The sequence below is a fragment of the Opisthocomus hoazin genome, chromosome 7, assembly GCF_030867145.1.
Source record: "Opisthocomus hoazin isolate bOpiHoa1 chromosome 7, bOpiHoa1.hap1, whole genome shotgun sequence".
In the NCBI taxonomy this organism is placed as follows: domain Eukaryota; kingdom Metazoa; phylum Chordata; class Aves; order Opisthocomiformes; family Opisthocomidae; genus Opisthocomus; species Opisthocomus hoazin.
This window is the reverse complement of record NC_134420.1, coordinates 32,110,083-32,136,662: the sequence shown is the minus strand read 5'-3', so window position 1 is coordinate 32,136,662 and position 26,580 is coordinate 32,110,083. Positions and strand designations below refer to the sequence as shown.

Genomic DNA, 26,580 nt, shown 5'->3' with positions numbered 1-26,580 from the left:
ACCGGTGGTAAGGTGAGTTAAAGTGAGTAAAATCATACTGAGTTCATTGAAGGGTTAGATCTGTCAGCAAACTGATTCTGCTCTTGTGCTGTGTCAGACTGCTCCCTTTTAGTACCAGCAGCACTTGTATAGACTTGAAAACACACAGAAAAGCATCAAGGTCTTGTGTAACCTACATCACTGGAATCATTGGTAGAAGCATCCACTTCAATGGTTCAGGTCCTGCAGTTGAAGGCATACTTCCCACCCTGTTTATGTGAAGGGATTTACTTAATTTTTTTACCTGGTTGTTGTGAAAAGCTGGAATTCAATTCCCCCCCCCCCCCCCCCCCCCCCCGTTAATGGAAATAATGAAATGCATCAAAAAAAAATGTAATTTTATTAATGTAGCGTGTGTATGTCCTTGGGATTTTTTTCAAGCGGATTATAGATATTTGCTTTTGCCATGGTTCCCAGTCATTCATTCTGTTATTTCATGTATTCTCCATCTCTAGATACCTGCTCGAACAAGACTTTCCAGGCATGCGGATAGGTCCGGAGCCTACCACGGATTCTTTTATTGCTGTGATGTATGGAGATTCAGAAGGAAGTATTCCTGGAAATGCCCTGGTTGTTGATCCTAAGAAGCCATTCCGCAAACTCAGTCGCTTTGGAAATGTTTTCTTGAACAGGTGAGATCTGTTTGCTTGCTGTCTTTTGATTTTTATGTTGAAATTTCTACTTGATACCATCTTCAAGCATCAATGTTTTTAACTATTTTTTTTTCTGCTGTATTTGTTTTGAACAGCATGGAATAAATACTCAAATACAAGCAGGAGCGATGGCAGTTCAAGTGAATTAAAAAAACAAAAAAGCAGTACTAGGTAGGCTGGCACTAGCATAGATACATTCAGTTATCTGAACAGAAAATCTTTGTTAAAACCACGTCACAGAAAACTGCTGAAATGTTCCACCTGACAGCTGACTTCTTTGTAAGGTATTATGCCAGCTGGAACTCAAGATCAGTTTGGGTACTCCTGCTCAATAAAACTGATAGATTAATACTGTTATTAAAAACTACTATCCAAACAAAGGAAGAAATATTTTCCCTTTGATTCTGTGTTGTTCCTTTCCACTGGTATCACCAGCGGTCTTGGTATAGCTCTTTAAAATTGTGAATTGTTGGGATATGTAAAAAGGTCTGCAAGAATGGAGAATATTTGAATGTGCCTTCTAGATAAATACGTATTCAAGGTTAGGTGTTTTGTTTTGACTGCCTGGTCTTCACACAGTCCCAGAGACCAGGATGATAGCATGAGCTTCTGGATGGCTGCTGTGTATTTGCAAAAAAGGGAAGCTGTTCAGGGGCTGTGAATATTGCTGTAGGTAACTTAAATAGCAGGCTAAATATTTCCAGCTAAATAACTTTGTTCACATTGTGTGAGCAATCCGCTTGTTTTCTTCCTGTATTTGATGGTAGCTTGATATAGAGGCCTGGCTTTGCAAGCCAATTAATCTAAATTGGTGCTCTTTTAACAATAAATTTTCCTGTTTGGCTGATAAACACTGGCATATGTGTTAGACGTTCGTTATGTACGGTCTTGTCTCTTGCTGTGCTTATTCACAGAAGAAAGGTCATAGCTGTTCATAGTTGGCTGGGCTATCACTGTCCTGGAGATAAGAATATGTGCTGTGGGAAGCTGCAATCGAGTCCTATTTTAAAAAATAGTTTGGTGGTCCAGAACCCCTTTCTCTGAGATTATTGGCTAAGTCCTGTGCTGCAGGTCACTGTTCTCTTTCTCTCTTTCCCCATCATTGTATACAGAACATGTAATAATGCTACGTGTTCGTTTGGATGAATGGTATACACATAGTATTTTGGCTAAGTCATCTGTCTAGCTAGTTGTGTCAGATTCTGGAACTTACGCCAGCAAGATTATTTGCTAGCAAAAAAGATGTACTAACTGACTAAATTACTCCATTTTTTTGGTGACTGTGATGTTGTCATATTGCAATGCTGTGAGCAACCTTATCTTCCCCAATAGTCACGTTTGCTCCTTAGTTTTGCAGTGGAGATTTAGGTGCTTATTCCCCTAGTGTCACCCTTGGTCTGCCACTCTGATCGTATTGCTGCTGTTTCAAAACTTGTCAACTCCTTTCTCTTTCCTACTTCAGCTAGTTGAATATGACATAGGCTTCAGTTTGATATCTTTGGGTAATTTCCTCCTGTTGTTACCTGTAGTCATACTACATATTTTACTTTGCCTTCTCTCATTTGCCATGCTGACAGTCCTTTATACACAATGTTACATTTTTCACTCCTGTCTTAATAGATTTTTCTCTACTCCCTCCCCCTTACCCCCACTTTTTTGTTTTCAATGATTTCCCAATCCTAGTGTTTTGCTTCATGGAAGAACTTCAGGGTATGGACACTTAGACTGCGAAGTTAAGTGCCCTTTTCATCTAAATGTAACATGAAAGGGGACAATGACTGAGGTACTGGAGAAACTTAAAACAAGAACACAGTAGCACAATCAAGGCTTGTACTTACTAATTAGCCACATTAATTTATTGACGTTACCTTGCCTCTGTTTTCCATGACCCCTTATTGTTTCCCCCTGTATCTGACTGCTGTGATAGATGTCTCTGTAAGGCTTCTGAGTGTAGAAACTTGTCTTTTCTTTCTCCTGTGTAATTTATTGGAAAGCTGGGGGGGGAAGGGGATGGGGATAGGACCTAGTGTGCCCTTGGACACTAGTGAAAGTAAGTGAGGAAAGAATATTGCAGTATATCAGATGATCACAGAAATAACTTGGTGCTGCTGAGAAGAAACACATGGTCCTGCTCTATTCTGATGGGTGTCTGCATGGACGCAAAAAGGAATATAAATTCTTACTAGATTCTTTGAGTCATACAAAGTTAATCTGAAAAAAAAAATCAACAAATGATTACAAGGTTGTTGATTTCATTTTTGCAAACAGTGTAACTTATTTTTGCAAGGATAGTCTAGTATTTCTGATGTTCTTTAACAATAGTTTGACAGTATCAAAGGTCTAATGTAGCATAAGCAGTTACAGTCATCTTATTCGCACAACTATTTTTGTAACCTTTTTCTGTGAAGGTCTGTTGTCATTTAGGTATATAGTATGTAGTTTTACTTTTTATGATGCAGCACTGAAAATCACACTTCATACAGGTCATGTAAGAAATAATGGTTCAGAGCCAAGTCTCAGTGTCGAAAAGAGATATTCAAATACAACTAGCATTACAGTTTTAAGTTGTCTGAAATATTAACGTAACACTTTTACCCCATCTGTTGTCTTTAGATTGTGGATATATTCTAAAAGCTGCAGCCAGTAAATTCCAAGTTTATCCTTCTGTTTCATATCCTTTTGCTCTATACTTTCTTCTTCCCTTTGCCACTGATGACTGGTGTGAAGACTGCAGTATCTTTACATTTGAGGCCTGTAGTTCTCTTTGCTTGCATGGCCATTTCCAGATGTCCCAGTTCAGGTGATGACCAAGTCAAAATACTGCTGTATTGTTCAGCTGAGAGAGTAGTGTCCGTCTTCCCCTAAGATGGGCCTAGAAACATCTCAGTGGTACTAAACAAGCCCTGGGCATTCTAAGGTTGAAATAAAGTGATAAGAAAAGATATATATGAAAACTCAGTCTTCACACTTCCAAATTTATGAAAGCTACTTGATGTTGTACATACCAGTGATGTATTTTTTTGCAGTGGTTGACATGGTCAAGTGTATTTTCTTTGACACTTATGCACATCCGCTATGCTTCCGCAAAATGTGTTTGCTTTAGCATAGTGTCTCCTTTAGGTTTTGGAAAGTTCAAAAAACATGTTGGGTTTTGGTTTTTTCTTTAATAGTACTTCACTGCGCTTTCAAAGGCATGTCTTAAGCTAGAAGAAAGTTAGCCTTAGCGGAAAAGTTTGCTTCAGATATACAGTATTTTCTACATCTGGTGTTTCACTGAGAAAACCCAGAAAGGGTAGTACTGTTTACATACCCTAAGGTGTTATCGAACCGAGATGGCTGCTGTTTCCTTACCCTGCTTGGGTTTTGGGGAGAGGCATAGCTGATGCTGCCTTTTCTGTGGTACCCAAGCAGGGATGCTGTGTGCTTTTGTTACTCATTACTCCAAGGTCACCTGAAAAACAAGGTGAAGCAGGGAGTAAGGATTTTTTTCTTCCTCATTTCCTTTGAATTGGCTGGATCGTTATCTGTCTAGCAATAGCGTCCAAATTTTGAGATATCTTACATTTTGTATCTGGTATTTGACTGCTTGAACTCTTCCAAACTCAGATTATCTTTGGTCTTAAAGTTCTTTTTTGACCTTGGCACAGTTAAAAGTTGCTGTCTGTCATACCCTCTTTCTGGAGTTGATGTGCCTTCTAAAGGGATGTGTTCGTGCAGGGCAGCCATCTTGCAGCTGGAGCCTGTGGCTTAGCCCTGTCCTGGGCTGCTTCTGGGCAGCTTTGCAGGAGGAGGGGAGTTTGCGTTGTGTGCTTGTTAGCAGAGTCTTCAGCTGCTACCTGATTAGAAGATTAAACTCTTATGCAAATCCCTTAAAGGCAGTTCATGATGAAGGGAGGTGAAGTTCTTCAGTCGTAAACTATCCCAGAAGCGTCAGAGTGGTTTGGATGCAACACACAAAGTGTTCTGCACGACTCTCACAGGCCTCATGAATTATTTGTTTTTCATAATAGCCCCATTGAGTTTGTTTCCTGTCACAGAGGCAGGAGGTTATTGTTTAGAACATGCTGTGTGTAATTTGAACTCTTGGCTCTGGCAGCGTGAAAGCTTTTGCTTGGTTAGTGGGAGAAGACTGTTGCTGTCAGTCGTCTGCAGGCCCCACCTGAGGAGAGTGGTGGGTTAGAGACGGGGACCGCTCAGCTGCTGCCTGAGCACGTGAGGGGGTGACCGGAGTATAAACGTATCATCAGTGTGGCTTTCTGCCTGCCTCCCTTTTCTTTGGAATCTCTTTGAATTTGGGCAAAAGCTGGAGTACATGAAGAATTGTTTCTTGTGTGTATGAACGTTGGTTCTAGCAAAATGTTTGTTTTATGGTGTCTTTTTAATGTTGCGTACATGGCCCATGTTGTCAGCTCCTGCAAAATTTGGAATTTTATCAGCACTTAGACATACGGTTTTACAAGGTTCTCCTGTGTTTTCTTTTTTTATGAGAAGCTGTTTACATTTTGTTCACTTAAACATGTATGGTTGCCAAACATAGGGCTTTATTAGGCCTCAAGGAACTTCTTTTTGTTTCACTTGAGTCTTGCTTAAAGCAAATACACAAAGGGGACCTCTCAAGGGACAATCTACATATGAGCTAGAGCTATTGTTAATTTGGTTTTCTCCTCCTTTCCTGCAGGTTCATGTGTTCTCAGTTACCTAATCAGGTACTGAAGAGCATCAGCATCATTGACAGCCCTGGCATTCTCTCTGGAGAGAAGCAGCGCATCAGCAGAGGTGGGTTGCAGGGCTTGGCAATAACCAAGCTCACCAGCTGTTTTTGCTCTACTGGAGAAGTCATCATCCTAAGCTGTTGGGGGCCTGTTTTAGTGGTATTGAGTGGTGGTGTGTCCCAAACTTTATTACTACAAGGCCTGTTAAACCCATGGTTTAGGGCTGGATGTAGGGTTTGGAATTTTTTCTCCCCAAAACCGTTGGGATTTCTATCATCCTGCTGCTATGACTGCAAATGGCTACGGGTACATGGTCTGTTGACAAACTAGTGCTTTGGAACTCCTGAGAAAAAGCCATATTTCCATCATTTTAATTGCTTTCCACAAAATAGCAGTGAGTAGGCTCATATATACTATTGAAGTTCATGAATGAAGCGTGTTTCATAATAGCTATAGCTCTTCAAGCTAGTCATGTTTAAAAACTGAGGGGGTTTGGCTCTAAATTTACTGTAAGCACAGCTTCTGCTGTTGCTTCTTAGGGTTGCTCAGTCATGCCATAATATAATTTTTAGTCAAAAGAGTTAAGGTATCAGGAGGAAGAGGTAATGAGAATACTTGCAATAAAATAAAAATTCTGCAAAGAACTGAACTCTGTTTTTAACATGCCATTTAAGAAATCAGCCTGTCTTTGAGAAACTGTTAAAACAGCATAATGTAAATAATTTTCTTCCTTGTTTCCTTCAGCTCTATTTAAGGGTGTGTCAGAGATTTCTGTGGAGTTGTAAATGGCAGTGATCGTGTGTGGCTTATGCTGCCCTCTATTTTCAGACCTTTGCTTAAGAAATGGAAACTTGTGTGTTTCACGTCTGTGGGAAGGGAAATAATCAGTTCTGTAACATACCACACCTGGGATTTTTTGAGGAAATCTTGGAACAAGCAGAACATATGGCAGCTGTGCAGCCATAGTCTTTACGTTGCACTGACAGAATAAGACACTAAGTTCTTAGCAAGCATAGTTTAGATTACAGTCCTTAGGAAACTGGTCTACTAGATGCTTCTGGATTCTTCATTCAGTGACAGAAGGTGGATTTTTTTGTCCTCTTTATTGCTCATACAGTCATGTAAAACATTCATTGTGGGGAGAGCGCTGTTTTCCTATGTGTGATATATTGGTGAACTAGTAAAGAGGAACAGCATGAGTGCTCTACATCTGTGCGAGCAAGGGCCTGAATGTTGTGAAACCAGATGAGTAAAATAAATACTGCATGTTGACACATTCCTAGGCAGAAATAACCAAGTGTGTAAGTAACGATCTTTGGTCCTGAAAAATATTGTCATAAGATGTCCACAAAACATTTAAGTCTCAGTTTACACAGAGAGTCTGATGAAATCAAAGATTGTCTTAAATCTCCTATTTCTGCTTCTCCGTTGTGGATTCCAGCTCCCTTTTTCTTTCACCAAAAAAAATTAAGTGCATCTTTCTCTCTCTCTGCTTGTTAAATCAAGGGAAGATGATGCTTGGCAGCATTCAAGTATCTGTTGTCACTTTAGTAACAGCATGGAAGTGAACATGAAATAAGCAGAAAACTAGAGCGTGGTATTAATACGCTACTGAAAAAGTAAGTAATAGTGTAACAAACTTCAGCACTGTTAGGGATTGCTGTGGAAGTCCCAGATGCCATATGTGGGACAGCTGTGTTTCACTCCAGGTTACATTTCACTGGTAGTGCTGTGTTGCTTAAAGAACCATGGCTCTTCACTGCCATTTGGAATTGCTCTTGTGACTTAGCAAAACATATGACTGTTGTTCCTTTATTGTTCAGAAACTCCGTTTCTTGATGGTTTGTGCCTTATCAGTTGTTTTTATGGCCTAGCTGGCTTGCCCTTTGATATCATAGACTTTTCACCTAAGCTTTCAATGCTTGGTGATAACTTCACACTCTTACCTGTTTCACAGTCTTTGACTTGACTAGTTTGTATTTTATGGATTTTTTTTCAATGTTTTAAGGACTGTGTTGAATATGTAACTTGGCATAATTCTTTTATCACCAATGTCATTCTCCTGTGTGTTGTTTAGCTTTAACCAATGTGATTGTACCAGAAATAAGGTTTTGGGAGTCAGCTTTAGAGCACTGTTCTCTCTGTGCCCCAGGTTTGCAGGGCAACTGTTGCCAAGGTTTAAGGTTTCTCAGGCATCAGCGTCTGTGAAGTACCTACAAGTCACTGTGTGGACCTATTGCATGCTCTTATGATTAGGCAATACTGTGCTCACCCACATCTGAAATGTTTGCATAGTCAGATACATTTCCTGTATATGACTTTTGGGCTGCTTATGCAGTTTCCATATGGGTGGTTCTGTGGAGTGGAAACTTGACTTGTCCTGTGGTGCTGCACACAGCAAGGCCCATCCAACCTGTTTCCTGAAGGAGTCAGACTGACTTCAACGTATTTATGCTGCAAGTCTAATTTAGCATGTTTTGAAGTTTGAGTTGCTTAGATTACTTTTTAAATCACTGTGTGCAAATGTGAGCAGGATTCAACAAGATATTTTGTGCTGTCCCTAAATGTGTCTTTGTCAGAGAAGGTTCTGTTTGTACACCTTCAGACCTACAAAATGTGTGTTGTTAACCCCTTAAATTCACTGGCTGCTTCCCACTGAAAAAGGTTGCAGCTGGTATGCTTCACTATGGGAACTGCCATTTCATTCAACTGTGGAGGTGATTACAGACATAAACATAGGGGTGCCTTTCTGTTGTTGCCAGGAAAGCTCTAAATATACAGGGTGGTTCTTCAGAATTTCTTTTCTGACAATTTCACAGTTTTGTATTTCAAAATTTTATAGTTCAGATTTTTTTAAGCTTTTGTTTTCTTTCTATTTCTCTCTTAAACTTTAGTTTTTCTTATGAATCTTGCTGCTATTTTCTGAATAATATATATGAGATTTTTTGTAATTCAGTAATGGAGTATGACATTTAATAACACCTCATAAGTATTCTTAGATGCTTTCTGTTCTGCACATTACTGGAGTCTGTTCATATCTGAGTTTTTAAGTTACCTTTCTAGAAGTTTAGCTTGTTTCTAACATTGGTGAACAGGAACTTCTCTTAGTGATGTTTTAATGTGTTTGATGGAGGAATAGCATTACAGGACTTCAGTGTAAAACCTTCACTCTGCTGTTGGTGGTTTTTTCCATCTTCCTATGAGCAACTGCTTAACTATTTACCTATGAATGGATGCAACACCTGCATAATGATAAAAATTGACAGGTATCACTAGGATTAAGGTGAGGTCTTCTGAGACCAACAAAGCAATCAAATGTTAACTTTCAATTTTAAAATGCAGGAAAACAGTAAAGGGACTCCGTAAAATTACAGGATATGTACTGCTTCTGAGCGTGTTTTATTTATAACTCTGGAAAGCATCCAGGCCATGGATGCAGAAGCTGATCACTTTCTGAATGGTCAAAAATAGGCACAGAGTGCAACATTCAACGCTGTCTCTCTTGACACACATTTCCCGCTCCTGTTGTCAGCAGGAGCATGTGCCAGAAGCTTCCTGTCTGTCAGTTCAGGGACTGCGTAAGTGCCTGGAGGATAATGTGCAGACAGACGTGTGCCAGCATTGTCCCCGGTCAGACAATGCCCGTCCCTGTGCTGCTACTGCAGCATCACTAGTGACGTTCACAGAGCTCGTGTTAGACACAAATGTGCGTGTGGTCTGCAAGATTTGGAAGGAACAATGAGTGTCAGGAGAGGAGGAAGGAGAAGCAATGTCTGGCAGGGTGTGGGGACGAACTGCTTTGAGAAAGGGAGGGAGGGTTTGGGTCATGGTTGAGGGGCATGAAGGCAAGGGTTTCAAGAAGTATGGGGAAGGAGCTCAGGAAACTGGAGGATATTGGCTTGCTTGCATTTTTAGAACTGGAGTTACTTAAATACAGGTAATTTTCTCAGTTCAATCTGGCTTGTGGGAATGTAGTTATGGGTTAAGTCAGACGATGTATATAGTTGCAGCATTGTCAGGCTTTCCTTTGCAGTGAGACACTGTACATTCTCCTTAGGATTAGTCCACCAACAGGAGTACAGTAAGAGCGTTGTCCAGGAGTACTGGATTGAGACAGGATTTTATTAACATAACTGGAGACTTCCACCGCAGACAGCAAAAAGTGCATCTTTCTATATGGGACTGAGCCCCATTTGAAAAACTGGGAAATTTACATGCTCACCTGTGGCAAAACATTAGAAGAACAGCAGATTGGGCAGAGGGGAAAGGCTGCTCTTGCCCAGGTCCAAACTGTGTGTTGTAGCCTTGGTTGCGTGCTACTTAGACAGCAGTGGCACAAGGGATCGCTCCGGCACTCTGCCTGCCCCTGGTTCCTCTGGCATGCGTGTACTGTCCTCTGAGCTTGGAGGCTCTTGCTGCAGCATTCATTGGAGAGGCACCTCTCTTCTGCTGTGGCAGTAGCACCAGCCCCATGGGAGAAGAGCTGGATGCTCCACCTGTCTGTACTCGCAGAGGGTGGCTGGAGCCCATCAAGCCTCCCTAATTGTTTTCTGAATTGCAAAAGCTTTGGGAGATGGTACTGGGGCAAGTTAGAAATTATTTACCCTGGGCCTACAAGGGAAAGCCTACCGTTTGTTTAGATCTTTATTACTGACTGGCACAGAAAATTGACCCGCACTCACACTGCACAACTGCGCAGCTGTATCTTTGAGTACGGCTGGTGGCTGTCGTGAGGGGGCTGATGCTTTCCCCAGTGCTAATGACATGTGAGAGAGAGCTCACAATCATCCCTTTCATCAATGTTGCCAGGGCTGCTAACTGCATGCAGCTTCTTGCCAACTTTTTAATCTTGTCCGCATTGTTTCATTTCGTTTTCCTCTGTGATCTCTGCTCAGCCCATTACTAGTGCACGACAGTTATGCCTTTGACGGAGGCACCATCTCGCTCCCTCCCTGAAGCTTGGGATGAGCTCAAGAGCTCTGCGGTGCTGCTGGTGGGTCACTGCTTTCCTCTGTCCCTTAGCTCGGTACGGGGGTGACTTGTGACTTTCTAAGATACGTTTACAAGTAGATGTTGTACCTGGTGAGATGTAGATCCTTAGGCTGAATATAATTGCTGCCATCGATCATTGGGACGAAATAGCAACAGTAGAGCAGCAAGAAGCTGAGAAGTATCAACATCAACTTTTTTTGGTCAGATTTTCCAAACTGATCAATGTTAACCTAGTACTGCTCAACTTTGAAAGCCCTAATCCACACACATATATGGCCAGGATCCTAAATGCGTTATGTGTCAGTGCTGAAGCATTTAACCATATATCACTTTTCTGTGGTTCAGATATACTCTAATGTGTAACCACTGAATCTGCATATAAGATAGGTTCACTTCTAATGAAAAATTTTCATTAAAATTAATAGGTCTTTTTCAGATTTTTTGGAGGTCTTTTTCTTACACTTTTTCAACAAGTGGACTTTTTTTTCTCAAAGGAAATGCTTCATTACTATTTAATTCATATTTAAAATAAATTTATTGATAGTTAACATACACTTGTTGACTGTACTGTTGGTTTTTTACAGTTCAAAATCCATCACGTGTGGTGGGAGTTTATGTATTTATTTAACAAGCCTTATAAGTCATCTTCTCCCACATCCATTTGTGGAAGACTTAATAGAATTTAACTTGCTTTGTTTTGCAATGTATGTATTTCACTTGAAGGATATTTCCTTGTACATGAGTGAAATCAGAACGGGTTATTGCGTAGCTCAGATTTGTGCACTGTTGCAACTGTGTTGTGAGATGGAAGATCTCGCTTCCCCCTTTCTTTCCTGCTAAATTTTTATAAAGATAAATTATTCATACTGGTTTTTATTAGATTGTCAGTGTAAAGTGATAAAAGTTCTCTTCCAGCTGTGTTTTGTGCAGCTTTTCTCCTTGTCCCCACCTTTCATCTTGTGTTCAGCCCTGCAGGAACTGGTCACAGGAAAGAATGCGTGAAAGCACCAGAGCAGCATTATCTGGAAAGGGGCCAGATTTTGCACACTTAACAAAGTAATCATTTTAATGGGAAAGGTTCTGTGGTTTGGGGTTTTGTTTATGTAGTTAGTTAATGAGTCTGACCTGCATCCTTTTGGATCCTAATGAAACCCTTTTAACATAGCCCTCTCTTTTCAGTTTGATGTCTGTGATGGATTTTTAGTGAAGTTTTACGATCTCTTTTTCTTTTTTTTGGAGGGGGGTGTTAAGACAGGTAACTGGGGACATTTTTTTACTATTAGCTATTATTTCTGGATTTCATTTCATATGCTGTTTGTAATTTTTAAACAAAAGATTTAAGACAGTTCTTTCCTGTATTGCTAGACATACAGAAGTATGCTCCATGACAAATCTGCAGTTCACCATTTTTTCCTATTTCTTTCGTGTATGTAGTCTTTTCTTGGTGTTGGCCCTAGTCTGGTTCTACTGGAAGGCAAAAAAAGGTGATCTGCTTTTGGGATCCCTGTTAAAGACCAGCAACTTGAAAGTGTAATGAATAATGACTTGACTGAACCAGCATTGTTTTAAGGAAAGCTAAGCAACTTTACAATGTCCCCATCACCTTTTATTTATACTGTTTAAAAGATGCTAGGGAGAATGAGGATTGGTGAAGAGTCTTTTGCTTGTATCTGGACCAGGTGTATGAAGTGTTTGGGTAATTGGTTTATGTATAAGTGGTCTAAGTGGGTTTTCTTTGCTGGAGGGTTGAAGGTTTAAAGGCTTACTTTGCACAGCTGAGAAATGACCAGAGACACCCTGGAGGGCCCACTGGTGGTGACTGATGTTTCTTTGCTGTTGGCATTTAAATATACGCTGCTGGGAGTAAAACTGTTGATTCTGTTTGGGTTACTTCACACCAGTCCTTGCATTTTGACTGCTTCCTCTTTTAGCTCTGATTTCTTGCTGAGAGGAAGAGCAGGGGTGGGATGTAGGCTCCCAGCTTATACCTTGCTGTTCCTTACTCAAACAAGATGAGTCACATCCACGCCAAGCCCAGTGCCACATCACTAGTGGTGACTCTCTGGGGATTAAATGTGTCACTTCTGAATAAGGAGTTTCTAAATACTGCATGTTGTGTGGATTAGGTACCAGTTGCATTTATAAAAGCGTTCAGACGGGTGGTATGAATAGGCTTTCCTTTAGAACATAAAAAAGCTTGTTTCAGATGGTCAGAAAGGTCACTGCTAATGTTCTGTAACCTAGCACATCCTCAAAGCCATCAGCAACGCAGGCGCATTACTTGTAAATTGGATCTCTTGAGTCTGCTGCGGCAGAAATAACAGCAAGTGTTACAATGCAAGGAGCAATGAGTTTGGAAATGGTTTTAAAATCCAAGTAGTTTCAGTTGCTGACTTACACTGGAGTGCTGCGCATGGGCTGTTTTCCTTGTTAGTACAGATAGGCAGTGCTACCAAAGTGGCCAGTGTTAACAGTGATGAAGAGAACCTGTGAGAAGAGCCTCACAGAGCTGCTTAGCTTGGGTGCTCTGCTAGACCCAGAACTCCTGAGAAGCAGTGAACATGTGTGTGAGACTGTACCTCACAGCACCATGAAAGATGGTGACAGAAGAAGTGGATGGCAAGGTTGAGGGAAGGGCAGTGATAAAAACGAAAGGCAGTAATAGTGAGACCGGTCTAAGGAAATGTAGGATACAGTTGTCCTGACCTCATTGTCTACAGACACTGTCCCCAGGTAGATGCTGTGATCCCTTATGTTCTCTGTCCCCAGCCCTACCTTCTCCGAGATTCACTTTTCTGAATGATAGGACTGTAATAGTGTATTCTTCCTTCAGGCTATGACTTCTGCCAAGTCCTCCAGTGGTTTGCTGAGAGGGTCGACCGCATCATCCTCCTTTTTGATGCCCATAAGCTGGATATATCTGATGAGTTTTCGGAGGCTATTAAGTCATTCCGGGGCCAGGATGACAAGATTCGAGTTGTGCTTAATAAGGCTGACCAAGTGGACACACAGCAGCTGATGAGGGTCTACGGTGCACTTATGTGGTCGCTGGGAAAGGTGATCAACACTCCAGAGGTGCTGCGGGTCTACATTGGCTCCTTCTGGGCCAGTCCTCTCCGAAACACAGAGAATCGAAGACTCTTTGAAGCCGAGGCACAGGATCTTTTCAGGGATATCCAGAGTCTCCCGCAGAAGGCTGCTGTACGGAAACTCAATGATCTCATTAAGAGGGCAAGACTTGCAAAGGTAAGAAAAGATAACAAACCTAAATTAATCGAATGAGCAGGCTCTTCTGTCTCTTTCAGTGTGTCCTTTTCTCACCCTTCCCAATCTTTCTTTACCTATAAACAGTGTGGTTTTTAGCAAATGGATTGAATTGTCAGTTTTTCAAGGAAGAGGTAGCCACTCAGGGTGTAGAAGCAGGTAGGAGAAAATCGGGACTTGTACTGGGATGCCTACCTAACTTCAGAGAAAGGATTTGGTGCTTTTTCACCCATTAAAACTATTGTTTGCTTGGTAGGGGAGTGATTTTTTTTATTTATTTTTTTTAACACTGTGCAGCAAGGTAATGTTACTTTATAGAGATAAACCACTTGGGTTTTTTTTAACAATAGCTGGTATGTAGAGAACACTTAAGCAACCTTCCATATGCTTTTTTGCATATTAATGCCTTAATGCATACTGTCAGTCAACTGCTGTGGAGAAACACTTTGACTACGTGTATTTATGTTATACTCTGGAATAAAGAATGATTAAAAGCCTCACTCTTGGTGAAGCACAAATGCTGATGAATTGGAGAGGTGCTTATGGATTAGATTGACACTCTTGTGCCTCGCTGATTGTCTTCTTCCTTCCTAGTCACAGAGACACTTGGGTGATACAGAGTTTGTACCATCGTATCCAGAAAAAACCATCTCTCCTTATCTAGCAACATGAGTTGTGTGCCTCACTGCAGGTAGCGCCTGCCTCCATTCCCCTTTTTTTCAGCTCTGGAGGAGTACGTACATTGTGTGCATGGGCAGGATGTGTGTGACAACACTGTGATTCTCTACAGCTGACTGTTGAAAACCTGTGTAATTTTTTTGACTGGTCTTTAGTTATCTTTGATGAATAAGTGGATGTCACTTTAAAGCTTTGTGAATTATCACCAAGTTTTAATTACCTATTTGTAAAACCTTCTGGGCATATTTTACACTAACCTTCAGACTCCCTGCTTAACAATGCTAGCTTCATCTGTCCTTTCTGCTCACAGCCTGACTAGAATAAGCTTTGTTGCTGTGTGAAGTATTTCTTTGCCTGTTTCTCTGATTCTGCTGTGAGTTCCTGTTATTGTAGCGCTGCAGCTGCTGTTAGAATAATAGTTAAAAGCACTGCCAAGCTTCTTGTTGTTCTAGAAAGCTCAAGAACAAAATGAAAATTGGTGATTCAAGAATTACAATTTGTCATTTGGAAAATTGGAAAAGGAGGAGAACTAACCTCAGAAATACCTGGGGAGAAAGCTGATGGTACCAGACAAAAATACTAATTTTCTATGCAGTTATCAAATAGAATGTGAGTGGAGTTAATGCAGTTGTCTTGGAACACAGTTTCATGTGGACTTCTAAGCAAAAATTAAAAGGACTTGCACTTACATTGATATAAGAATACTCATGTGGGGAGGTATACTGCTTTCTATATTGGCTTAATTAACTCTCTGAATATAATGATACACTCTTGTCTTTTTTGGTGGCCTGAACTTTAGGGCACCCCATAGCAATTGCTTCTTTGAAAATTTCATTTTAAATCACGTTCCTGATGATGTTGTGTTAAAAATTGCTATGATCTCAGTCTGTTCTCTGGATGTCGTTGGCACCATTTTGCTTTCATTTGTTAGAATCATTTTGGAAGTGGAAAAGTGTCAGATGGGTCGTCTTTAGGTGTTTCTATGTAATATGAAATAAAAATGGGAAAAGGTGAATACAAAGCTCGTAGGGCATGCTAATTAGACAGTTATGGAAGGGGAAGAAACAGTTTATTTGCAGGAAAGCAGCAATGTAATCTTTCCAATGTCATTTTTCTACCTTCCAAACTGAGCTTAAAATACTGACACTCAAAAATTATTTTTTACAGCATTGCATGGTAATTTTTTGCTCTATTTCTATGCCATTCTGTTCTTAATCTCTTCTAAAACATATACAGTAACCAAAAGCAAACTGTTAACTTTCTGTCAAATTTGAGCATTAGGCTTTTTTCTTTTAAGTCCTGTGACTCGCTATCCCATTTTGAAGATGGGAACTGTTCTTATCTATGAGAAACACATGTGCATACTGGCAGACCTTAGACCACTTAGCATACACATGTGAAACTGTTAGTGCTTGTGAACTATGAACATACTTTTCTGGTTTTGCTAGTATTATTTTAAACATAAGATCCATAAAATTACTTGCAATTGTTTATAAACTCTCTTAGAAATATCCTTGTTGAATCAGTTCAGCCATTCTGGAGAAATACTCATATCTACCCTATTAGAAGATGTCATGGTTTTACGCAGAAACCCTGCTTCTTTATGGTGGGGTTTTTTTTCCTCCTCTATAGAAATTTAAATTTAATTGCAATTAAAATGCGTGCACTTTTTAGATATGAGGAAGTGATGTTGTGTGAAAGTTGTGATCTTAAAACATGCAAAAAGAAACTGGTTACATGATTTTTCTTTAAAAAAGAGGGTGTTGGTTTTTTTCCCCAGTTTCCAGAAAGCTTGCTAAATAAGTAAGGAAAAGAATGGGAGAGCACTTCCATTGTACAGACTGTATAAGGTGTGTACAGAATACTGTAAGGCACATGCTGTCATGTTTTTGTAGATACTAAGTATTGTATTTACACTACATCTATATACTCACTTTTTTTCTGCTGATGCTTTTTTGTGGTAGTCTGTCTTCCCCCAGTCTTCAAACTTTCAGCTTTTTACTGCTCAATGGTTTGACAGACATTCTTATTTTTTAACTTTTTTTTCTGTGTGTGTGAAAATTGTAAGTAAATTCTGTTTTGGGAACAGCTGCATCCTTTTTTTAATGAAGAAGGACCCGAGTTCTGTAAAGATTTATCATTTTGTGGAGATCATTTGACTTCAGTGGTCCTGGCCGGGTCAGAGTTTAGGGAAGCAGTTTGATTACATCAAGTTGTGACAGGTATGCATTGCTTCTAAAAGAAGGCTGCCCTTGTGCTTCCCTCGTATGTGCAGAACGAATATCAGTTCCACACAATGAACTGGAGAAGTGAACTCACCTCAGTTAAGAAGTGCAAACCACTGTTTCTGTCCTGGATCGGAATACTCGCTGTGTGGCCAAGCAGATAATTTTGGTGGTGAAAGGTGATGAGACGGTGGTAAAGGGGAAGAGATGAATGGTTCAGGGTAAGAGTGGAAGGAGGGTGTATGGGCAGGATGGATGTTTTGATGGCAGTGCTCGATTATCTTGATGACGGCAGATGGGAACCTCTGAGCTCTGCAAGTGTCAATGTGTTTTAGGACTCGTCATCCGAAACTAATGTCTGTCTTTATATGCTGGAAAAGCTCTACTTTTCTCCCTAAGGCTTCTCAAGGCAGACATGGCATGCTGTTCTTGCAGTGTACTGACTGCTCTGTCATCCTGTGATGGCTGCGTAAATACAAACTATAGGTACTCACTTCTCTGGGATTAAATAGGTAGGAATGCAGTGTCACTTGGATTAGATAGCCCTGCCACTTAGCATGCTTGTATTACTTGAGGCATTATCCCATTGATTCCCTCAATAATTGGCGAGGCAAATGGAGTTACAAATCTCTACCACTGAGACAGATGGACCAATATGGCTGGCGCTCTGTGTATGATCCATGGATGTAGTGTCAGGATGTGGCTTTGGGGCCTTGCTTTTTCTCTTGCTGTTGGTACTGATAGATTGCTAAACCATGCTTCTCCTTAAACTGCTAGTATGCGTCTGTATTTCTTTTAAATGTGTTTGCTTTCTCTCTGCCCCTCAAAGGAATGCTGAAAACGGCAAAAGCTGGTTGATAACTGTTCATGTAAACATGAACTTCCAGAAACAATCATTGATAATATCTTACCCTTGAGCTGACTTAGGGAAATGTATTATTTCTGTTTCTTTTTATGACCTGGGTGAAGAACATTAATCTTAAGCGTAGATAAAGAGTAGTCTTGATTTCAGTTTTGCTTCTTCTTAGGTTCATGCTTATATCATCAGCTATCTGAAGAAAGAGATGCCTTCTGTTTTTGGAAAAGAGAACAAGAAGAAGGAACTGATCAGCAGATTACCAGAGATCTACATCCAGCTGCAAAGGGAACACCATATCTCAGCAGGGGACTTCCCTGAAGTCAACAAAATGCAGGTAAGATGATAGATTACAGTTTCACCGAAATAATACTAACTTTCCAACAGGATTGCCAAGTTGGAAAAGGTAGGACAGAGTATCTCAGCATTACAGTTTAGGTTCCTCGGCGATAAAGGAGCTGAAGTGCTAATCAGTTATGTATCTCTTATGGGGTTAGCACAACTTGGAAGCAGTGCAGAACAAAAATAATTGGTAACTTGAGTACTGTGCATCCACTGATAGAGGATTATAGAATTTTCCGTAAGGACCTTCTGTCCTTTTAGTCAGTATTTGGTCCTTCATGGCAGATAGTACTAAAGGTTTTGTGTAAATAAAATGCCAGTGGACACTTACAGGTTAAGGTGGTTCTTGTTTTGAGTCCTAAATGTGGGTATTATATTGCTTTTGTAATGCTGTCATACACTTGTGTAGGTGAAAACATCCTTAGTCACATATTATTCATTTTTACCCTACTCTGTTCATGCTCTTACTGGTGCTGTTTGCCACTGAGAAATAAAGGCAATGCGTTACCTGAGAAGTCCAACTTGAAGCCTGTCTCTTCTGAAAATAATGACTTTCTGTTTTTTCCTGTCCTTTTGAGCTTGTATTCTACGAAGAAGTGTACTCTTACTGTTAATTTTAAAATACCTTTTGTCTCTTGTTCCTCTTTAGAACTTATGCAATCTTACTACCAACTTCTGTCACTTTCTTACCTTTTTATTTCTGTCCTCTTGATTTGAGGTGTGTCATTTAGAGAGTATTCTAGGGAAGAGCAGCTAATGTTCTGTTAGCAATGCTTTTCAATTTATTCCTCAAGCCTCAATTTGCAGCTTCTGGATCTTAGATCATAGGCTTCTTAAATGGCCTTCGAATTAGAAGATAATTCAGCTAGGAAGCTGAAGAACATGAGATCAGGAGCCTGCAGTTTGGTCTGACCATGGGCTAGTCATGAGTGTGACAGAGGATGTTTTCCAGATTGACACTTGCAGATCATTTCTGACAATTTATATGGTACGCTTACACTTCTAATCGTAGAGTGATGACTGGTTGATGAACCTATCTGTAGACATGCATAAGTTTCTTTTATGAACTGAAATATTTAACTTGGGAATCAATTATTGCCATGACACAGTAAATCATAGATGAAGCTCAAGATCTGTTTCAGCTAGGTTTTCACAGGCAGGATTGTTGGAAGGATTTCAAGAGTTAGGCTGTGTGAAAAAAGTTGACTCTCTCTTCTCTTGCCACTTTTGTTGGTGATGCGAAATGAGAGAATGAGGGGTGATCACTCGTCAGTTTGAATATTGAAACAAAATTTGAATGGAACTTTATCAAACTAATAGGGCATGTCGTTAAGCCTCAGCAGCAGGTGGCAGCAAATATATACATGAGAGATCATTCACTTCTGTAATGAGGAGCAAAATCGTGGGAAAACAAAATTGTGCCAAAAGAGATAGCAGGTTTGACCTTTGCTTTCTAAGATTTATTGCATATTGTAAACTTATACTGATCAGTTACTGTAAATCAGGTGATTGTCTATAAATGTCACCTGAACAGAGTGATGGTTGTTGGTTGGTGATTTTCCTGTAAGAAGTCTAAAGTTCTGTATGAACGGGCAAGGCCACTTGCCTATGCTTCAGGTTACTTGGGTTCATGTCATTATAGTTCTGATATGTATGTGAGCAGCTCCCTGAGGTGATAGATGTGATTTATTAAAGCAGTCTAACACCATTTTGAGAGGAGTTTTGGGGGGGGTTGTTTGGGGTTTTTTTTAACAATTTCCACTGTAACTCTCTCTTCCCAGCTAGCATTTTGCATGTAGAAATCATTTAATAATTGCCTAAAGCATTTTTAATTTTCCAGCACTCTGGTGTAAAACATGCTTGGGCTTGTGTTGGAACAGCACATATCACCAGGTTAAGCGTGTCACTGAGGTTAGTAGGAGTTTATGTACAAGGTGAGAACTCGGCAGGGACCATATGACTTCTGGCAGCACTTCTATAAGAACGCTGCTGCTGTTATCCCAACTCAGTTTTTCTTTATTGGTAAAGGACACTTCTTCATGACCTAACCACAAACAAGAAGTTTAATCTTAAAATGAGATCAGTCCTGTAAGCTCTTGGATTTATTTTTAACTTTTAAGAACTTGCATAAGTGCTAGCAGGACTGAGGACCTAATTGCATGCTTTCTTTGATGTTTGAAAGAGAATCACCAGATGGAAAGTTGTTGAGTAACATTCATCAACTGCCATGTGTTTATGCATTGCCATTTTGAAAATTGGATTGTAAATGTAGTTTAATAGACGAGCTCATACACTGTTGCAAAAATGTCTTGGTGTGTTTGATCAGTGTATTTGGTGTATGGTACATATGTGTCAGCTTTGCTTCTCCTTCAAGAGGAGTTTCAGTTATGGAAACTGCTTCAAAAGATGACAGATTAATTTGAAGCCCATTCTTTAATATCTTCAGTGTATTGGAAATGTTTCTAACTACTGTCACCGAATCCTTTGTCATTGACAGGAGCTCTTGGAGACTTGTGACTTCACTAAATTTCATTCTTTGAAACCAAAGCTAATTGAAGCTGTGGATAACATGCTGGCCAACAAAATTGCCTCCCTGATGAACCTCATCACACAGGAAGAGAACAATATGCCCACAGAGATAGTACATGGTGGAGCATTTGATGGCACCATGGCAGGACCTTTTGGCCATGGATATGGAGAAGGTGCTAAGGAGGGAGCTGATGAAGAAGAATGGGTTGTTGCCAAAGATAAACCTGCTTATGATGAGATTTTCTACACTCTGTCACCAATTAATGGCAAAATATCTGGCATTAGTGCAAAGAAGGAGATGGTGACTTCTAAACTACCTAACAGTGTCTTGGGGAAGATCTGGAAACTTGCAGACTGTGATGGCGATGGGATGTTGGATGATGAGGAGTTTGCATTAGCGAAACATCTCATCAAGATTAAACTGGATGGATATGAACTGCCTGGCACACTACCTTCCCACCTGGTGCCACCATCTCACAGGAAACCTTTGCAGACAGCAGAGTGAAAAATACAAGGAGAAGAATGAAGATTTTGGAAATCTTTCAGCAAATGTGTTGAAACCACCAAAATTTGAAATTAGGCTTAGATCCTTAAACCTCACAGCACATTTCACGCAAGTTACTGAAATTAGAAGCATGGTAGCAGGGAAACACTTGTGTAGCTGTCCCTGCTGACCTTCACTCAGACGTGCTTATCACAAGTGCCTTGTATAGATTTATCATAAGGTGAAAATGTTTTTGTAGTCTTGCTTCTGTGTCTTGCTACCTTTAGAACCATAAAGCAGAAAAGACCATGTATAAAAATCACCGACGTTTACCAAATCTAAATACTTATCAACCATAAGTTTCTCCAAACTATTTTAAATAGCCCAAGGAAGCTCTGAGTGTTAAATTCACTGCCTATGCAAGAAACACTTTCTATGCTAAAAACATACTTTAGGCATCGAGTGCATGTCAGCATGTCTATAGTTTAAGAAAAGGCTGATATAAAAGGAGATTTTATTTGGGGATTTTTTTGTTACTTAATAGGGGGTTAGAAAAAGAGACAAGAGTAATGGGCAGAGTCTTTTAAGTGCTCAGAATATGAGCAGACTTGTTTTAAAACTTTACTGATTATAGCTAGAACTGCAAAATATTAAAATGATTCTTTTAATCTGTCATCATTGTGTCTTATTTGAAGAACTGCTTCTTCAGTTTTATACAGCAGTATATACTCAGTATTATCATTAGAAGAACTGAATCTCCTTTGTTCCTTGGATTTGGAGTTTCTTTTGAGGTTTCAATTTAGCTGCTCTGCAGACAAATTCCTGAATTGTTCAAAGTGACAGCAGAATGTTTTCATAAGCTAAAAAAAAAAAAAAAAAAAAAAATCTCATTTCCATTGAAATCAGGCCTCACTTTCTCTTCAGAAAAGGTGCACTGCTCAAAGTCAACCTTGTCAAGGCATGTTAAATTGTCTCTGGAAATTTTCATTGGTATTTAGTTTCTATTTAGAGGTAATTATACAGTTATCTCTGTATATTTTCCATATATGTAATTTTTTTAAGAAAAGTTTTTAACTCTTTTCTTTTGCCAAGATATATCTGATAACCACGGAAGAGGTATTTGATTCCTATGGTGGCAGATTTGAAAGACGGCGAGGCTAACAGGAATCTTTACATTGACTATAATAAATTATAGAATGGTCCCTCCAGATATTATTCCTGTATTGAAAACAATCCATGAAAGGAATGAATGCTTAATAAACATTCATTTTTCTAACACCACAAAGTTGAACACACTGTCTGCTTACAACTGATAAAAATCAGTACCTTAATGAAAATTTTTTCCCCTGTGAACTGTAGTCTTTCAGGGAGGGCCAGTTCTTTTCTAAAATCAAACTTGACAGTAAGTTTTGCTCTATGCACGTGAGCAGGAATTGAGTTGTATTCCATTTGTAGTATGAAATACCCTACACATTAAAGGTACTGTAGTTTTGAGCACTTTTTATGTGAGTCTCAGTAAGTGGTAGCAGTAGTGCCTTCTGAGAGCAAGCCAAAAAGTGTTTTAGCATCCTTGCAGGGGTGGGGAGGAAAGTTGTTTGGGTGTTATCTCCCAGTTAACATTTTAGTCACACTTACGTGTTCAGATTTGTCTGTGACCTAAGAAGAGCCTCAGCTTCTTTTTACAAATCATACATTTGTAGGTCATCAGTCAGGTTTAATACTTCAGATTTTTCCAGACCTCTTATCTTTCTACATCTGTGCTATTCTGGTAACGAATCACAGAATCACAGAATGGTAGGGGTTGGAAGGGGCCTCTGTGGGTCATCTAGTCCAACCCTCAAATTACCATGAACTTTGCCAGGGCTCTACCATGGGAAAACGATGAAGCTATTTTAAGTAGTGACAGAAGAACACCTTTACCTTGCCAGGCTTCCAGGCTTGTATCAAGGATATCCTGGCATAGTTAAATTGTTCTTGAGGACTTACCGCTTTTTTATTTAATTCTTAGGTTTTTCTCTTATGATTCAAGCATAGGAATTTTATTTCTGTTAGACCTAAATTAGGAGCCAAATTAACCTGAGTGCATCTCTGTGCACTTTAGTAGAGCTGTACAACTTGACCATGAGTCTTGCCGTGTGACTGTACATCTGCAGAGTAACTGATTTTCTATGTAATTTATTTTTGATTGAACAAAAAGTAGTCTATAGACATTGCAGGAGTTGTTAAAAAAAAAAAAACAGGCTGCAGAAGTAGTAATGTATGCTTGTTTGTGTGTAGTGTCTGCAGTCAGTAAAAAATTTATACACTAATGACCAATCTGACTAGCTTAGTAAGGAAAGCCACCAGGAGAAAGAAAGCAAGCTTGTGTATTGTGACTACTGTAGTGTGGGCAAAGCTCTGAGGATCTGGGAAGCTGCTTATCTTCTGTCTGCCTTGACTTGCTGTTCAGCAGCACAGGGTTCCAGGGGTGGACCCGTTTATTGAGTTCCTGCTGTGTGTAGCTTGCAGGGGTGATGCTCCAAATGCATTGGAACCATGTGATCCCGTGCCAGTAGAAATATCCTCCTTTAGTGAGAAGGATAGGATAGTTTCTCAGTGATTTTGTTTTTCTAGCTTTATTGGTAGTAAAATGGAGAACACAGTGTTTTCTTCAGTCTCCGTGGCAGTGTACTAACTTGGACTTTGGGGACACAAATTGAAATGCATCATTTTGATAAGTTAAAATAGTTTGTCTAGATGGGGTTGAAATGTTTTGCTTTGTTTTCCTGTAGAATTTGGAAGGGGAATGCATGAAGCATGTATAGAAGTAGAGCTGAATTTTCTCTATTTATCTGGAGGAATGGAAGTGTTTCAGAATCAGCATGCAGCGCTATGCACATAAATGTATTTCTAGATATGTGGTGCAGTGCACTACATCGTACTTACTTGATAGGAAGAAAGTACATTTCATGTGGACTTTAAACAGCAGTTCCTTGCACAGCTAGACTGGTAGAGTAGGTTGCTGTTGCTCAGGGGAAGGAAACTCTTTTCTCACTACCTCTTCACAGACCTGTGGGCCTACCCCATTTGCCTTGCTGGCTCTCTGGCTTGTTGGATCCCACAGGCCCATTCAGGTCGTTAAACCAGCCACACACAACAGTTTGGATAATGTTCTGTGGAGTTACTGAGTCCTTGTGTTAGGAGCATGAGAAGAGAGCAGCATTATCTTCTCTCATGAAACTGTGCTCTGAGTAGCAATTGAGAACAGGAGTATGAGGTAACCTTTGGTGTTCAGTTCTTTGTTACTGATATCTGCTGAAGAAAGACTAAGATGTTGTATTTGTTGACCATTTTATGCCTAGGATTTTGATTGCATTTGCTGCAAGACCATTCAAACCTGTCAAGAATTCATCCTGTGAAATCAGTGCCCATGGTGTAGTCTGCTGCCATAGACCAAAATGGAGACTACTGCTCCTACCTCTCCAACTATTCTGCAACACAGTTGTAATTCCCAACCCTAATTCCATTCTCACAGAAATTAATTAGAATTTTGTTGTAGATTGGAACAGAAAATACGGGGCTACCGCTCGTAACCACACTACAGGGCAGCATGAGCCTTTTAAAGCTGACAGCTTGAAAATGGTGAGTTTACAAAGATTTTTAGGTCAGAGTGAGGTCCCGTTTGTTAGTTGGGGATGGTATGGATTTGTGTGGAACCTGGTCTGAAAGCAGCAGTATCCAGTCCCTGACTTTCAGCAATGAGATTTATCCCCAGTACTTGAAATGTGCCCTCTTTTCTTCTTCTCACTCCCTTCACAACATGCACTCACTTTGCTGGATCTTTATATTGTTGGAATTCATGCAGAGTTTGAAGTGTATGATTTGCTGGGTATGTGTAACTTAGCACTGAGAGAATGAGTATGAACTTTGTATTCTACTTCACATGCTCACCTTTTCTGATGTTTTTGTTAAATACTGTGTTTTCACTTCAAAGGCCCTCTTAATTTGAGGGAAGGCTTGATCTGTGCAGTATGCTTCAGTTTGTCCATCTAGGCAAACAAAGTTGTAAGTTCATTATTGTTGCACTTTTATTACACAATAAATTCCTTGCAGATACTGTACTATGTTTTAATATGCTTTGTGATCATTTTTAGAAAGTGGTGATAAAAATACTGATTTAATAAACTGATATTGAACTACCTGAGATTTTCTTTTGGGAGTTTTTTTCTGGAAGGGAATCTTTCAGTGACTAGAATCTTGTCATCCTGCTGCTTAAGGCTCATAGGCACAGTAGCTATTTGGCAAGCTGCTTATTGTCCCACCTTGGTTTATGTAACCGTAATAGGTTATGGCTATTTCTCTTCTGTGTCCTTGAACTTGTTGCTGAAATTACTGCACACACCAAGGCTTGACTCCAGAGTTAAATTTATATTTAAAAAAGGAAAAAAAACCCCAAGCCTACAGCACTTCTCTATAATTAGCTTTTTATAGCAGAATGTAATTTTGGAGTTTATTAATGTCTAAGCATGGCAATTTCTTGAAGTGCGGAACATAAATCAAAAACTTCCTGTGTGGATTGAAAGCTTGAGCTGAGAGGCACTTCAAGTCTGGGGGGGTACTAACCTTGAATGTCCACGCTACCAGTTTAACTGTAAGTTTTGCAGTAATTGTCACTTCTGATATTTGGCACCCTTAAACTCTAAAATATTTCTATTTATGCCTACTGTACCATTTAGTTTCTCCAAACCTTGTTATTGGCTCCCACGTTTGGTGTATTCATAAGGGCTTTGGAGCAGACACTACTTTATTGTGAGCTTCTCTGACCCAAGGCTCTATCATGCTACAAGTACTACCTGTGAGAGCAGAAGACGTTTTAGGAAGCTTGGCCCTTGGGCTAGCCTGCCTGAGTTGGGTAGGAAAGTCCAGGAGAAAGAGTTGGCTGCCTTGCGCAGCTTAGACAGATGGACAAACACGTCTGCTGAAGGTGCCTGCCTTTGCTCGGGATTCACGGCGATGCGCTGTCTTCCAGAAATAAATGCCCAAACCCAGCAGACCTGTGTTGTGATCAAACATAATCAGGAGGAGGTGTACACGTTTTTCAGAGTTACCTTCAGAAGTCCTGTATCTGTACAGCTTTTCTGACCTCTGAGGGAAAAATATCTTCTCTTGTGGAAACCATGATGTTGAGGTGGGTTCCTCTTCCTTTCCCAACGGGAATTCAGGCTAGCACAGATTTGTACCTGGTGATAGACTGTGGACTCACAGTTACTTTCTGGTCCAGTGAATACTGGAAACTCGTTAATGCCAAGTCTCGCTTATTCTCCCACCTATTCTTTTCTCTGAGATGGAACTTGTCCATGTTCTTTCCAAGGTGTTGCTAGCTCGGCATCCCATGTTCCACTTCAGTTTGGAGCTCTGAAGATTTCATTGTAATGAAACTAGCTCATTTTACATGGATGGTATGTATCTATCACTGGATGTTGTATTTTAGATGCACTGTAACATTTCTATGTAGGATTATCATTTTTTAAACATTTTAAACGACTGATGAAAGATGCTGCTCATGCTTAATGATTTCCTATTTCGGATCATTCTGTGTTTTGGTTTTTTTTCAAAATGCATAGTCTGACAATAAGAAATAAACCAACAATGTAAATATAACCAACAAGTTCAGGGCTTGGCAATTTTAGCCTACAAAGGAGAATAGTTGCAATTTTTCTTCATTTTGCAATACCCTGGCTTATCTCTTGTCTGCTAAAATTTGCACCCTTCATGTTAACTGTTTATATAATACTGTGTCTTTTGCCAACTGCCTTCAGTCATTCCA

General features: G+C 40.0%; 1 protein-coding gene across 2 annotated transcripts in view; it reads left to right on the top strand.

Moving 5' to 3' along the window:
- EHD4 (EH domain containing 4) overlaps window positions 1-24,952 on the top strand; it is a 31,867-nt gene extending 6,915 nt beyond the window's left edge. For both annotated transcript variants that reach the window (XM_075425081.1, XM_075425082.1), the window contains exons 2-6: window positions 495-671; window positions 5,371-5,468; window positions 13,230-13,642; window positions 17,592-17,756; window positions 20,259-24,952. In XM_075425081.1, coding sequence (XP_075281196.1) covers window positions 495-671; window positions 5,371-5,468; window positions 13,230-13,642; window positions 17,592-17,756; window positions 20,259-20,795 — 1,390 coding nt within the window. In that variant the 3' untranslated portion in view covers window positions 20,796-24,952. The remainder of the gene's footprint in view (window positions 1-494; window positions 672-5,370; window positions 5,469-13,229; window positions 13,643-17,591; window positions 17,757-20,258) is intronic.
- Window positions 24,953-26,580: the final 1,628 nt, after the last annotated feature.